General features: G+C 35.1%; 1 protein-coding gene across 1 annotated transcript; it reads right to left on the reverse strand.

Annotated features, from left to right (window-relative positions):
* Positions 1-12,527: 12,527 nt before the first annotated feature.
* LOC127074482 (probable disease resistance protein At5g66900) lies at positions 12,528-15,798 on the reverse strand. Its single transcript, XM_051015810.1, has 4 exons — positions 14,471-15,798; positions 14,015-14,379; positions 13,662-13,933; positions 12,528-13,523 (listed from the first exon to the last, which is right to left on the reverse strand). Exons 1-4 carry the CDS (start codon positions 15,479-15,481, stop codon positions 12,697-12,699), a joined length of 2,475 nt encoding a protein of 824 aa, XP_050871767.1. The 5' UTR covers positions 15,482-15,798; the 3' UTR covers positions 12,528-12,696.
* Between the last annotated feature and the right edge of the window lie 263 nt (positions 15,799-16,061).

Consider the following 16,061-nt stretch of genomic DNA (forward strand, 5'->3'; position numbering starts at 1 on the left):
GTCTTTAAAACACTTACGTGTCAAGTTATTCCTAAAATGAGGGATGTTTATAAAAACAAAAGGGGAAATGTAGACATTTGCATGTGGCTATTAACTCAAGGGTGGCATGAATATTTAAAAGGAAAATCTCTCTCTCATGTGTTCATCGAAGCGCCTAAATTGAGAAAAAAAATCTTCAAATTCAAATGTTTCTCACAACGGGTCTCTCTATACCTATTGTGTTAGCACACCTGCTTCACTTACAATTCATCAAAATCCTCAATCCCATTCAAAAATGAGCGAGAAAGGAATGTCAAAGAAAATTATGGTTTCATCTAACAACGACATTGAGGACGATACCATCATGTACCTGGACCTAAAACCTCTGAAGATAATAGTTCTAATGGACATTTCAATAAAAGAATCAAAGAATGCTGCTACCAAAAGGAAGACCTCAATTGAAGAGGTTAGTGCCTCAAAAATTGAACCCCCTTTAAAGAATCATGTTGAAACTATAACCTCTTATATACCTTACCCCAGTGGGAATAAAGTTAGTATTAATAAATCCACTGGTAAGTAACAAGATGTGAGACCACATGTTGAATCACCTGATGATCAACTTGTTGAACCAGATGATGAAACATCTATTTCAACATCTAGTGAACCCCAAGTTGGACATCCCATTGATTTAGCTGTGGACGCTATGGTGGATTGAAATGATGACTTGGACTTTTCTAAAGACCAAACTGCTGAGAATGATCAGAATGAAGATCATGAAGCTCAAGGAGAAAAGGTATAGGTTGAAGTTCTGAGCAATATAGCTGATGGAAATAATAAAGGAAGTGGTAAAGATTCTTATGGTAAAAAGGATAGTGGACAAGGGGTCAGGAATGATGAAACATATGAGTATGACAACATTCCTATTTCCCACATAATGAAGAGTCTCATTAATAGTGTATTCATACCTCAAAACAAGGTCCCTAAAGAGAAGGGTAATGAGGTAGTGGGTGTTGAAGAAGAAAATGAATCAGATAAAGAACCTGATATGAAAAGATTTTCTAGAATTATATCTGATGAAGAGAACAAGAAGAAGAAAATCAAAGAAAGTTCCTCTAAAAGAAAAACTCTTAAAAGGAAGTTGGTAGTTTCAAGTGACAAAGAATCAAATGCCGAAGCATGTGTCCTTTACATTGTGCCATCTTCCAGAAAGAATATTGGTGGGAAAAGGGTGCCTATGAATAATCCTTCTGCTCCTTTGGACAATGTATCCTTTCACTTAGAAGAAAGTGTTAAAAAATGGAGATCTGTGTGCCAAAGAAGAGTTGCTTTGGAAAAGGAGATGAGTAAAAATACTCTTAACTGTCAAGAAATCCGGGATTTACTGAAGAAAGATGGTTTAATGAAAATTTTAACTAACATTGGTCCTTTCTATGAAAATATTGTTTAGGAATTTATTGTTACTCTATCAAGTGAATGCAATAAGTAAGGAAGAAAAGAATTACGTAAAGTCTTTGTTAGAGGATGTTATGTGAAGTTCTCACATAAAACCATCAATGACTATCTAGGGAGGAGAAAATATGTTGAATCTGACAGTGTTCCCTCTCTGGACAAAGTGGCTAGAGAAATCACTACTAGTCAAGTCCAACAATAGCCAAAGGAGCTTACTCTCCTCTAGTATGAGTGTAAAATATGTTATGCTAAATAGAATAGGGGCATAAAATTGGGTTTCAACCAACCATAGCTCAAGCATCACACTTGTATTGGCTAAGCTTATTTTTCAAATTCGAACAAAGGCTAAACTAAATTTTAGGGAAAATGTTTTTGGTCAAACAATGAAATAAGCTAACTCTTATGCAATGAAACTTCTCATAGCATTTCCATGTTTAATCACTGGAATCATATTAAAGCAACACCCAAAAATACTGCATGCAAATGAAATCAAGAACAAAAATCCAGGCCCACTGACTTTGGACTACAAACTCTTTGTTGGATCGCATGTTACTGACATAAAAGTGCCTAGAAGTCATAGTCAGGCTACTAGTGGAAGTTATTCATCTGGTTCCAAAACCACCAAAGAGAAGATCCTTGCATCTGGACCTTATGTGAGCTGAATTATTTGTGTTAGTGGTTGCTTTTGATCGCTGACTACTAACTACTAACACTGTATACATGCATGACTAACTCATCTTGAATGATTTCATGTGTGTAGAAAACTCATGATTGTGTGTGTGTGTGTGTGTGTGTGTGTGTGTTTGTGTAACTACCTCATAATGTACGAACTATGTTCATAATGTATGAATTATGCTCTGGTTTGTGCTACTTATGTTGCTGCTACTGTATGCTCTGATGATGGATATTCTTCTACTATTGTTGTTTAACTAAGTATGTCTTTGATACTTAGTTGTTTTGTGCTTGAAGAGTTGTTTTTCCAAAATTTGACAAATAGGGGGGATTGTTGGTCCTTTTAGGATTTGTTGTATTATGCAAAACAACATGGAGTTTTCTCAAGCTGGCTCTGGTGTAGCTCAAGCTGGTTCTGCTATAGAAGGGACACATGTTGAACTCGATGTTCCAACATGTGAGCTGTAACATCTGGTCTTTTGGAAACAGACATGTAGAATTGTAGTTGGTTTAGAGTTCGTCTATCCGTATTCTCTCCACATTAGAAGATCTAAAATTCAAGGAGAAAACTTGATTGGGATGTACTAGTGTAACATGTTAAACTCGATGTTCCAACATGTGTTGTACAACATAAGGACTTGTTAGCATGCCTTGTTGGATGTTGTTTATTGCATATTTTCTGATTAGTTTTATAATCAGATTTGATGCACTATTTTTAGAAATGTTTGGTTGATTTTTTGACAGATGGAGATGTTTAAATAAGATTTAAATGTGATTTTAATTTGAATTTGAATCATAAACATATCATATATTTTTGGAGAGATTTGAGGAGAAAATCATATCCAATTTATTCATCTATTTTCTGGACGAATTAAATGCAAATCCACAAGGAGAAAAAGCCCATAAGACATTGATATATAAGGAGACTCAATTCTTATTGTTTGTCAAGAATTTTAGTGCGCACGAACTATGTTCTTTGTGCTAGGGTTTGAGTATTTGTTACTTGTATTCCAAGTTAATGCCCTAATAGGATTATTGAGGAATCTATTTTTGTACACCTTTATGTTTTAGTAACTTGGCATAGAGGACTTATCTTAGTTGAGTTTTAATTTCCACTTTGTTTTTTGAATTGTAAACACCAATCACAGTTGTGTTATAAAAAGTAACTAGGATTAGGAAGAGGCTTTGAACTACATAAGGTTTGTTAGTTCTTGTAAGACTAAGTGTACTAATTCAAAGTAGTGAATTTCCTTTCTTTGGTAGAGTGCCTCCTAGACATAGGTGGGGTTTCACCAAATTGGATTACCAATCTCTTGTGTTTTTACAACTTTCTGCATTGATTTATTATTATCGTCAAACTATTTTTGATTTGGTGTAAGAAGTTGGACAAATTGTCCCAACATCTGTCCCTTGTGGAATAGAATTTCACTCAATTTCAAAAATACTCACCCACATAAGAAAGAACACTAGAAAAGGATGATGGTATCACGTGTTACGGGTGTGGAAAATTGGGACATTATAGAACCACTTGTCCAAGTGTCACCAAATATCATAACAACAAAGATAAATAATTCTACAAGATGAAAGGAAAAATCTCCAAAGGTCGTAGAGCCCACACCGCGTGGGAAGAAGAGGATGAGAGCTCCTCATCTTATTCTTGCTCAAATAAAGCTCAAGACAAATGAAAGCATGTGTATCAATCATATTTTTGATTGTATTATATTCTTTTTGGTGTATTAGTATTGTTCTTTGCTAACTTTACTTGTGTAGAAAGTTTAGTCGTAGATCATTGTAATTGGTATGATCGTTTCATTTTCCTTTATCTTAGTATAGTTGCACTTAATTTACCTTAACTGTTTTCATCGCATCATAATCATTCAACTATTTTTCATTTGCTTCAAAACTATTTTTTCATATGCATCAAAGTTATTTCTTCTTCATCTAAATTATTTTTCAATTGCATCAAAATAATATTTTAGTTGCATTAAAATCTTTTTCATTAAATTTACCTTACATTAAAAGTTTTTTGCATTAAACTTTTTTTTGGCATTAGAAGAATATGTTCATGTTGCATTTGATGAGTGTTCACCCCTAAAATAGGGGGAAAGCATTTGTTATGATATTTTAGGTTTGATAACAGAAAATTTTATCAACGACGAAAGTTTCAAAGACGATCCTCATCCTTCATCAAAGGATGAGGACATTAAGGAAGATAAAGAGAAAATCTTACATGAGGATGATAAGCAAGATACCTCGAATCAACAGCCTCAAGATTGGGCAATCGCAAAAGATGATCTATTGTATCAAATTCTGGAAGATATCAAAAGAGGTAGTTTGCAAGCTTGGGAACATGGGTATAGAAGCATGGTGTGGACCTTAAATATGCTTATTGACAGAGCTGAAAGAGGAGTGGATTTCAATATAACCAGGTATAGAGGTATAATCAGATCCTTACTCTATTTAATTATGAGTATGTCAGATATCATGTTTAGTGTGTGCATGGGTGCTAGATATCAAACACCACATAAAGAATCACACTTTAAGATCGTAAAACGTATTTTGAGATATCTTAACAGAACCTCCCATCATGTTTTTTGGTATCCTAAAGGTAATGCTTGTAACTTAGTAGGTTTTTATGATTATGATTTTATGGGGTGCAAGTCGGATAGGAAAAATACTAGTGGTACCCGTCACTTATTTGAAAGTTGTTTAGTTTCTTTGCACAATATGAAGCATCATAGTATTTATCTTTCTACCACCGAGGTAGAATATCTAACCATTGGTAGTTGTTGTGCACAAGTCTTATGGTTAAAGCAACAATTACTAGATTATGATTTAAAACTTGGTTGTGTTTCAATTAAGTGCGATAGTACTAGTGCAATAAGCCTCACTAAAATCTGGTACTTCATTCACAGACCAAATACATTGAGATCTGACACCAATTTTTTAGATATGAGGTGGAAAATGGGATGTTTTTTTTAATACATTGACACCAAAAGTTAGTTTGCTGACATTTTTACAAAATCATTGTCATCAAATCCCTTTCGCAAGATTTGTAGGGATTTTGGAGTCTTAGACTTTTCATTCTTTAAATATAATAAGGATTTTGTTTAGTTTCATTTGATATATTTTGTTTTCACTAACACTATTTTGTAGAAAATCATAGCTTTTACAGACTACATTGGTATGTCTCTATAACTCTTGTATCCGGTTTTATATCATTGTATGTGTTTGTTCTAAAATTGTGCATTGATTTGCTTATTTCCTCCTTACCTTACTGATTCATCTCTAGCATATATTTTTTATTGTTCTTCTTTGCCTTTAAGTCTTCTTAAATGTGTATTTCTAATCATGTGCATTTGAGTATTTGTATAATTGTTCCTGCATTATTTATGTTTAATAATGCATTTCTTTACATAATAGTTTGATCCCTTAATTGTTTGTTGTTGAATATTGGTGTTACATGTCTATTTATATTTTGTTGCATGGGACATGTCTATCTTCGTGTTTGATATCCGATCTTTGTTATTGTATGTTCTTCTTAGTTGTTTAGCTATTGTGTTCATTTGGAACTATTTGTTTGTGGTTGGTTATTTGGTTTTTAGACGCATTTTGATCTATCTCTTTTTGATGTTGTCAAAGGGGGAGAAATTGTAATGTGAGTTTAGAATTGTTTTATTCTTTTATATTGTGGTTTGTGTGCAATGCTTCAGGGGGAACAATTTTTTTTTCTTTTGGATAAAAATCGACTCAATTCCAAGTGAAAGCTTGCCAAATATCAAAAAGGGGGAGAATGTAGTTGCATGTCCCTAATACATTCAGAGGGAGTACCTCGATACAATGGTTTTGTTGCTTGTCTTATCACTTTCATCTTCATTTACTTTCATTTATTGAGTCTCATTTATAATTGTACATCCTCTCTGAATCAAGTATTTGAAACAATTTGTTTTTTGCATGCATAAACCAATTGTTATATTTGAGATTTGTTCGTGATCGTTTAAGTCAATTGCCTAAGTTAATAAAACAAGAACCACATGTGATATCAGTTTAAATCATGTGGGAAGTGAAAATTCAAACTATTTTAAAAAATTGAGATTTCTTGTGTGTTATTAGAATCACTCACAATCCATGATTCAAATCAAACAAAAAAGAGGCAAAATAGAAAAATTTGGATGTTTGTGATTCGAATAACAAATTACACATGATTCGAATCATGCAACTTTGTGATTCAAATCACAGTTTGTGCATGACTCGAACGAAACATCCTGGAAGCTAGTGAACTATTTGATTCGAATCAGGTTAACTCATGATTCAAATCATGATCCTGTATGACTCGAATCACAATCAAATCTCACGAAAATGGGCCACTTTATAATATCTTGTTTCACACTACTTGATTATTTGACTCGAATCACAAAATGGACTTGGCTCGAATCTAACAAATTTTTTCCATCCATTTGTGTGCTTAATCTCAAGCACATATAAAATTATTTTTTCATCATTTTTCGTGTGTGAATATCATAATCAACATGTGACTTTTTAGGTGTGAAATATCATAATCAAGTTCAGCAGTAACTAAAGAAAAGCTTACTTTCCTCTAGTATGAGTGTGAAATATGTTGTGCTGCATCAAATTGGGTTCCAACCAACCATAGTTGAAGCATCACACCTGTCTTGGCTAAACTGATTTTTCAAATTGGAACAAAGACTTGGAGAAAATATTTTTGATCAGACAATGAAACAAGCTGACTCTTATGTCGTAGATGTTGGTCAAAATAAAAGAGAGATAAAGAGAGTATGAAGGAGAAACAAGAAAAATAATAGTAAAAAGAAATAATAATGGTTATGATAACTTTGAGGAGATGTTAAATAATAACCATTCATCTTTCTTGTTTTATTGGCTATAAAAGCCTTGTATCTTTCATTTGTAATCATCAGAACATAATTTCAATAAATTCTTTTAGTGTAATTGAGTTGTGAAATTTTCATGTGAGAAGAGGTTAATGAATTTATATATTTTATTTTCATTAAGTTTGTGTGCTTCCGCGTTAATTTGTTCTTCCACAAATCTGATAATATGGGGAAATTTTGCGTAGTTTCCTAACAACTGGTATCAGAGCCAGTTGGTTGATTTTTCTAATTTTTTCTAGTAAAGAAATTTTTAGAGACGATCCTGAGAAAATCAGATTTAAGTGGGAGTGATGGCTGCAGACGAAGGAAAAATGAAAATTGAAAAGTTCGATGGTGTGGACTTTAGCTTTTGGAAGATGCAGATTGAAGATTATCTATATCAGAAAAAGCTACATCAATCTCTCATGGAAACGAAGCCAGATTCGATGAAGGAAGATGAGTGGAACCTTCTCGATAGGCAAGCACTTGGCGTTATCCGATTGTCGTTATCTTGAAATGTTGCTTTTAACATTGCGAAGGAGAAGACAACCGCTAGTCTTTTGAAGGCTCTTTCAAGCATGTATGAAAAGCCTTCAGCATCAAATAAAGTTCATTTGATGAGACGGTTATTTACACTTCGAATGACAGAAGACACATCAATTGCACAACATATCAAGGAACTCAATATTGTAAAAACCCAATTGAGTTCAGTTGGAATTGAGTTTGACGATGAAGTACGAGCATTGATACTTTTGTCTTCCTTACCAGATAGTTGGAGTGCTACTGTCACGGCAGTGAGTAGCTCGTTAGGAAGTACAAAGATGAAATTTGATGATGTACGTGATCTGGTTCTCAGTGAAGAGATCAGGCGAAGAGAGTTGGGTGAATCATCATCCTCTTCAGTATTACATACAGAGGAAAGAGGAAGAAATACAACCAGGGGATATGGACGTGGTAAATCAAAGGACCGACGATCCAAATCCAGAAATCATCGTAGTTTCAATAATTCGAAGACTATCGAATGTTGGAATTGTGGAAAGAAAGGGGATTACAAAAATCAATGTAGAGTCCAACCAAAGAATCAAGAGGTAAAGGATGAAGCAAATGTTGCTTCCACTTCAAGAGGAGAAGACGTGTTGATATGCTCTTTGGAGAATAAGGAGAAGTCTTGGGTGTTAGACTCTGGAGCATCCTTCCATGCCACTTCCCAGAAAGAATTCTTTAATAATTATGTCTCTGGAAACCTCGATAAAATTTACCTCGGTAATGAGCAATCATGTGAGATTGCAGGTAAATGTGTAGTGAAATTTAAGTTAGGTGGGTCTGAATGGGAATTGAAAAATGTAAGACATATTCCCGACCTGACAAAGAACTTAATCTCAGTAGGCCAGTTGGCTAGTGAAGGCTACACAACAGTCTTTCATGGTGATCAATGGAAGATTTCAAAGGGAGCAATGACAGTTACTCGCGGTAAAAAGAGTGGTACTCTTTACAAGACAGCGGGAACTTGTCACTTGATTGCGGTTGCGAAAAATGAAAGTCCCAATCTATGGCACCAAAGATTAGGCCATATGAGTGAGAAAGGGATGAAGATCATGCACTCAAACGGAAAACTACAAGGTCTTAGGTCAATAGAAATTGACATGTGTGAAGATTGTATACTTGGAAAACAAAAGCGAGTAAGCTTTCAGACAAATAGGAGAACCCCAAAGAAGGAAAGGCTTGAGCTTATTCACTCTGATGTTTGGGGTCCAACTACCGTTTCATCTATTGGCGGGAAGAAATACTTCGTGACTTTTATTGATGACCATTCCAGAAAGGTATGGGTATACTTTCTGAAATATAAGTCTGACGTATTTGAAGCTTTCAAGGTGTGGAAAGCGATGGTAGAAAACGAGACCGGATTGAAGATCAAAAAGCTCCGAACTGACAATGGTGGTGAATATATAGACACCAAGTTCAAGAATCTATGTTATGAGCACGGAATCAGAATGGAGAGGACTGTGCCAGGTACACCTCAACAGAATGGTGTAGCTGAGCGTATGAATCGAACTTTGACTGAAAGAGCCAGAAGCTTACGTGTGCAGTCAGGCTTACCGAAGCAGTTCTGGGCAGAGGCAGTCAACACATCAGCTTATTTAATCAACCGAGGTCCATCGGTACCATTGGAGCGTAGAATACCAGAAGAGGTATGAAGCGAAAAAGAGGTAAAACTCTCACATATTAGAGTTTTCGGATGTGTATCATATGTGCACATTAGTGATCATGGCAGGAATAAGCTTGATCCCAAATCAAAGAAATGCATTTTCCTCGGTTATGGTGAGGATGAGTTTGGCTATCGACTATGGGATGATGAAAACAAGAAAATGATCCGCAGTAGAGATGTGGTCTTTAATGAAAGAGTTATGTACAAAGATAGGCATAACACAAGCACCAATGAATCAAAATTAAATGACCCAGTTTATGCAGAGGTTGATGATATCCCAGAAAGTCCTATAATTGAAAATCCTCAATTAGAGGAATCAACTGAACAAAGCAGTGAGCAACAATATGACGCATCAGAGACTTGTACTCCAACTTCTATATTGAGAAGGTCTTCTCGACTTCATGTTTCCAATAGGAGATACATGGACTACATGTTGCTAACTGATGGAGGTGAGCCTGAAGACTATGCAGAAGCATGTCAGACCACAGATGCTAGTAAGTGGAAGCTTGCAATGAAAGATGAGATGAAGTCTTTAATCTCCAACCAGACATGGGAACTAGTTGAGTTACCTAATGGAAAGAAGGCACTTCACAACAAATGGGTGTATCGATTAAAAGAGGATCATGATGGTTCTAAGCGATACAAAGCTCGACTAGTTGTCAAAGGATTTCAGCAAAAAGAATGAGTTGATTACACTGAAATCTTTGCTCCAGTTGTGAAACTCAATACTATCAGGTCAATTTTAAGTATTGTGGCCAGCAAAGAGCTCTACCTTGAGCAATTGGACGTGAAGACTGCATTTTTCCACGGAGACTTAGATGAGGAGATCTACATGCACCAACCTGAAGGTTTCTTAGAGGAAGGGAAACAGAATATGGTGTGCAGATTAAAGAAGAGCTTGTATGGCCTGAAACAAGCTCCAAGACAGTGGTATATGAAGTTTTAAAGCTTTATGCACAAGGAAGGTTTCCAGAAGTGCAATGCCGGTCGCTGTTGTTTCTTCAAGAGATATAAGTCCAATTACATCATTTTGCTACTCTATGTCGATGATATGTTAGTAGCAGGTCCAGATATGGATGAAATCAGAAACTTGAAGTTGCAGTTATCATGAAGGATTTGGGTCCAACAAAGAAGATTCTTGGAATGCAAATCATGAGAGATAAGCAAAGAGGAATTTTGCAGTTATCTCAGGCAGAGTACATCAATCGTATTTTGCAAAGGTTCAACATGGGCAATGCCAAACCGGTTAGCACACCTTTGGCAAGTCATTTTCGCTTATCCAAAGACCAGTCTCCTCAGACGGAGGAAGAAATAGAATTCATGGATAAGATTCCATATGCTTCAGCCATAGGAAGTTTGATGTACGCAATGGTATGTATTAGGCCAGACATTGGCCATGCAGTGGGAGTTGTAAGCAGGTTTATGACAAATCCAGGAAAAGCTCATTGGGAAGCAGTCAAGTGGATTTTTCGGTATCTACGAGGCACTAAAAAGAAATGTCTATACTTTGGCAAAGGAGAAATAAAAGTACAAGGATACGTTGATGCAGACTTTGCCGGTGAAGTTGATCACCGAAGAAGTACGACTGGCTATATATTTACTGTTGGTACTGGAGCAGTTAGTTGGATATCGCGAATACAAAAGATTGTTGCTTTATCCACTACTGAGGCTGAGTATGTAGCAGCCACAGAATCTAGTAAGGAATTAATATGGCTTCAAGGATTGTTAACAGAGTTGGGTTTCATGCAGGAGAAGAGTGTTTTGTATAGTGACAGTCAAAGTGCAATACATCTAGCCAAGAATTCTGCATTTCATTCAAGAACAAAACACATTGGTCTTCGTTATCACTTTATTAGATCTCTTCTTGAGGATGAGATACTAACATTGAGCAAGATACAAGGAAGTGAGAAACCAGCTGACATGTTAACAAAGGTGGTGACAATTGATAAACTGAAGTTGTGCTCTTCTTCAGTTGGCCTGCTAGAATAATAAATTGATAAACGTTGTTGTTTGACCAAGGTGTGAAGACGGATTAAAATCACTCTTCAAGTGGGAGATTGTTGGTTAAAATAAAAGAGAGATAAAAAGAGTATGAAGGAGAAACAAGAAAAATAATAGTAAAAAGAAACAATAATGGTTATGATAACTTTGAGGAGACGTTAAATAATAACCATTCATCTTTCTTGTTTTATTGGCTATAAAAGCCTTGTATCTTTGGTGTGTAATCATCGGAACATAATTTCAATAAATTTTTTTAGTGTAATTGAGTTGTGAAATTTTCATGTGAGGAGAGGTTAATGAATTTATATATTTTATTTTCATTAAGTTTGTGTGCTTCCACGTTAATTTGTTCTTCCACAAATCTGATAATATAGAAAAAATTTGCTAGTTTCCTAACAATAGAAGACAAAGATTCTGTACTGCAAATCGGAAGAAGAGAAGAACTGCAGAAGGCAAAGGACATACTGCTTCACTTTGTGTTCCAATCTTCTGCAAAATACCTACACCTTGGCTGGTCCATTATATTTGTATGTATTGCCCAAATTGGATTTCCCTTTATGTTGAAAAATAGTGAGAAGACTATGTTTGTGGTAGGAAATGGTTTCATCAATGTCATTTGAGTCTTGACAGTGTTCTATGCGTCTCTAAATCCACGGGATATAATGAAACATATGTCTGCGCCTCTCCATTGTGGCGCTCCTGGTGCCATCATATCCCACCACCCGCCGCTCCGACCATTGCTACTTTAATGCTGTCTTTTCTTTAAAAGAGCTACATTTTCATTTCTTTAATAATAGAATATTAAGCATTTTTATGTGTAAAAGTTTTAAAATTTTAGAAACTTAAGATGATTCCTTTGGTGGCCTAATTTTTGGATCAGATCTGCTGTTATAATTATAGAAGATTTCAGCAAAGGAAACTTGGAAGAAGTAGTAAAGTAGTAATTTTGTGCTTCAACTTCTAGCAAATGGTGTAGAAATTTATAGCATGTTGACAGCATGGAAAGTTCAGTAGTTTGGAAATTATGAATCTAGCTTGGAATTCTTTCCAAATTCTCTTGGAGATCATGCAAGTAATTGCTGGTTTTTCCTTCCAAATTCACCTACAATAGATGTTCACTTTAACATTGGATACTTCGAAACAGATTGCAGACTTACAGTGACCCTAAACTAAGCAACTAAACTTCTTGCGGCACAAGTTTTCAAGTAAAGATAAAATTTTCAAGATGCCAAGCATAAATCATATTTGTCAAGAACCAAATCAGAACAAAGGAAGATAAAGCTTGAAAGGTGATAAACAAAGAAAAAAACACTTCAATAATTTATTATGCATCAACTAGCTCTATTTCATATACATTAATGACAGTACATGGCAAGAAATACAAAGAATATATATCAAATCTATATTATGCAACAATTAGCACAGTATTTACAAAAAAATTACTTACAAACATGTATTAGAAATAACAAACAGTGAAAGAAGTTATTTAGAGAAGAGGTCTTAGGAGATAATTGAATGAAGCCAGTTTAAGTTAACATCAACATGAGGAACCTCTATCTTCATATTGGGAAGCATAGCTTGGAAAGCTTCCCATGAAGCAGCCGTCTCTTCATCGCACGTTATCACCTTCAAATTCAAAAGATTGATGACTGAGAATGGCAACTCACAACTTCCACAACTTGCCATGTACAGATTCCTTAGATTGCAAATATCACCAAATTCCTCCGGTAAATTTGAAAGACTTATGCAGTTTGAGATGTCAAGATGCCTTAGATTTGAAAGCTTTCCAATGGAATTCGGTATCTCTTCTAAATCAGTGCAGGAACTCAGCCTTAGAAGTTCTAAATTCTCCAATTTTCCAATATCTTGAGGAAGTGAAGAAAGTTTGTGGCAATTAGTAACACTGAGTTTCTTTAATGGGGTGATATCACATACTGCATTAGGCAATACCACCAAATCTTTGCAGTAATCTATGTTCAACTCTTCTAGATTAGGAAATGCATCTGAAATCACCATGCTACCCTTCTCAAAAGCGAGATTCGTATGACACATGTAGAGCGATAGTTTTTTCAGATTCTTCAATGTTCCGAAGGAAGGAACAGAAATCCACTCTAGTCTGATTCTTGTCAGGCTGTGTAAAGAGTTGAGTAGCTCAAAGTTGTTCAGTTCACAAGGATGGAAACCGTAGTTTGTGATTATCAGAACTTTTAGCTTACTCATTTTCTCCATTGACTCCGGAAATAAGTACTGCTTCGTATGGAGATTTAAAATAAGAACCTCAGCCTGTGCTGTTTCAATTTGAGACCAATCCGATGCACAAGTGTCATCTGCAAACGCGAAACATACAAGATCAACCATGGAAAACAAATGAATGAAGACTGCAGCATGTTTTTCAGTAGCATTTTTTAGCTTTTACAATGTGAGTAAGTGAATATAATTTAGATGAAGGTACGAATATTACTAACCAGTTGATACAGATAATATACGGGCATCGAGCTGTTGGGGATTTTGTTTTACGCACAAACTAAGAAATTTTGATAATATACGGATCATCAGGTCTTGCTGCTTCTGACCAATATGCCACTCCCATTTATTTACATTCATGTCAATGATCATTCTTTTTCTCCGCACAATTGGTTCTTTGGTATTTTGGTAAATTCCAAGATCTCTTACAAGATCCTGAAGGGTGATGAAATGGCTATTGTAGTTGTAATCGTCTGCGTCACTTGCATTTTTCCTGGTAAATGAGAAGAGGTTAAGAACTTAAACATATTCAAGGATTTAAGTGGCCTAGACGAAAATAGAATAGCGATTGTACCTTGCTATTGAGACATGAGCCAGATTCATGGAGCTTAATTTGCTGATGATTTCCGTTGCTTCTATTCCATTGTCATCTAGATCATACAACTCTGTCCACATATACATAAGAGCAACAACAGGAATTCTATGGTCTTCGGGAAATAAAGCTAGGTCCTTGAAACACTCTTTGAGTATGAGATTATCTTCCAAAACATCTAATACCTTTTGGAGGATATCAGTAATTAATTCAGTGTTAGAATCAAGTATAGAATGACCTTGTGATAGTTCCTTCACCGTCTTTCGCCAAAAGTCATAGGGCCGATTTCTCAGTGATGTTGCAGTCACTTTGATGGCAATCGGTAAACCTTTGCAATTTTTCACAACCTGCAATTAAGTGAGTTTCAAATGATCATGTACAATCTTGTTTTGCCTATCTCAAATGAACAACTTTAGACTAAAAAATAAGAGCAAGTACCTTTTCGACAAGATCTTTGTCGAGAATATTTGAATTATCTTTTTCCATCTGAGCATAGTGATGGAAAAGTATTACTGCATCTTTGTGAACTAGAGGTTGTAAGACACTTGTTGTACTAAATTTTGCAAATGCAACTCTTGAAGTGACCAGAATTTTGAAATCTGATATCTGGAATTGAAGTTTCTGAATATAGGTTTCTGAGTTAGGCCAAACATCATCCAGAACCAACAAAAGTGGACTTCCCTCAACTTTCTTCAGCAGAAGTCCCAATCTATTGACAGCATCTTCATCAGTTTGAAACTCAGGCACCGGATAATATCCACAATGTTCAAATAGTCTTTCGATTATAATCTTCAACATCGGTGTTTTAGAGAAGGTGACAAATATCATATTCTCCTTGAATTTAGCCTTAACATGTTCATCCCAACAAAGCTTTGTAGCCAAAGTGGTTTTTCCCAATCCTCCCAAACCGGTCAACACAAGGGTGGAACTACCATCCTTAAGAAGCTCCATTTTCAGCTTCGTAAACGGTATATCCAACCCAACAGTGAATTCTGGATTTTCAGGAATACCAAAAGGACTCTTAATTGGTGGTTCTCCATCTTCATTAAGTTTGTGTTCAAAATTTTCATTGTTGATAAGCTCAAGAATCTCTCTGACTTTATAAAGCGTCTCTTTCACATCCTTTACGGTAAGAGATTGCGAATCTTCGCCAACAACATAAGAACCATTCCTGAACAATGAGAGACACTTGTTCCACAAGGTATTGTGAGAAGAGCATTTGCATGCAACATTTTCTTGTAAGAGAGAGTTTATTTCAGCTCTAGGTTGATTCAAGTGTTGATTGTATTGGTTAATGTCTTTAACAAGAGGACTTAAATCCTTTAAAGTTGATCTCAACAATGTTCTTGTACGTTTGTTGTTTCTAGCTTTTTCAACAATTTGTGATATCTTAATCAAGATATCATGAAATCTTGTTGTAAGGGAAAGAATATGTGTGGCGCTACTCATGAATTTGGTTCCTTCCTTTGTTTTGTGATAATGTTTTGATGTGTTTGGTGTTATATAGATATGAAAGAAATGAAACTTACATGAGATATTTATATAGCATAGACAGAAAGGAATGATCAAAGTTTTGTTCTTCCTCTCTTTCCCACTTACTACGTACTAATCTTCGCAGCTATTCTTTCGGTAGTTGTCTTGTTTTTTGTTTTGTCCGACACAAATTCCTGCATAGGAAACATAACGCGTACGGTTAGAAACCAGAAAACATGTAAAATATTTTAATTATGATACAGTATAATCTTTTCATTTTCTCTCAAAACATATGCTAAGAAAATATTATGTCGATCTAAGAATAATCCCAACTAGTTCAAAATATTTGTTAAGAAATTATATATAATAATAGTTTTATGGAATTAAGTAATTGACCCTTTAAAAGTCTAAATATTAATATATCAAATTGCTTCGCTAAAAAAAATACACGTAATCCTTTTAATATTATGATGTGTAACCTTAATATTAATTTCAATTGAGTGTTATGGTTTAATTTCTTGTAAGACAATTAACTACCGACATGTATGAAAGATTA

Source organism: Lathyrus oleraceus, chromosome 4 (genome assembly GCF_024323335.1).
Source record: "Lathyrus oleraceus cultivar Zhongwan6 chromosome 4, CAAS_Psat_ZW6_1.0, whole genome shotgun sequence".
Lineage (NCBI taxonomy): Eukaryota > Viridiplantae > Streptophyta > Magnoliopsida > Fabales > Fabaceae > Lathyrus > Lathyrus oleraceus.

Coding starts and splice junctions, on each gene's coding strand:
- LOC127074482 (XM_051015810.1), bottom strand. CDS start 15,481: ATGAGTAGCGCCACACATATTCTTTCCCTTACAACAAGATTTCATGAT. Junction 13,934..14,014: donor GCTCATGTCTCAATAGCAAG/GTACAATCGCTA, acceptor CTCATTTACCAG/GAAAAATGCAAGTGACGCAG. Junction 13,524..13,661: donor TATATTATCTGTATCAACTG/GTTAGTAATATT, acceptor TCGCGTTTGCAG/ATGACACTTGTGCATCGGAT.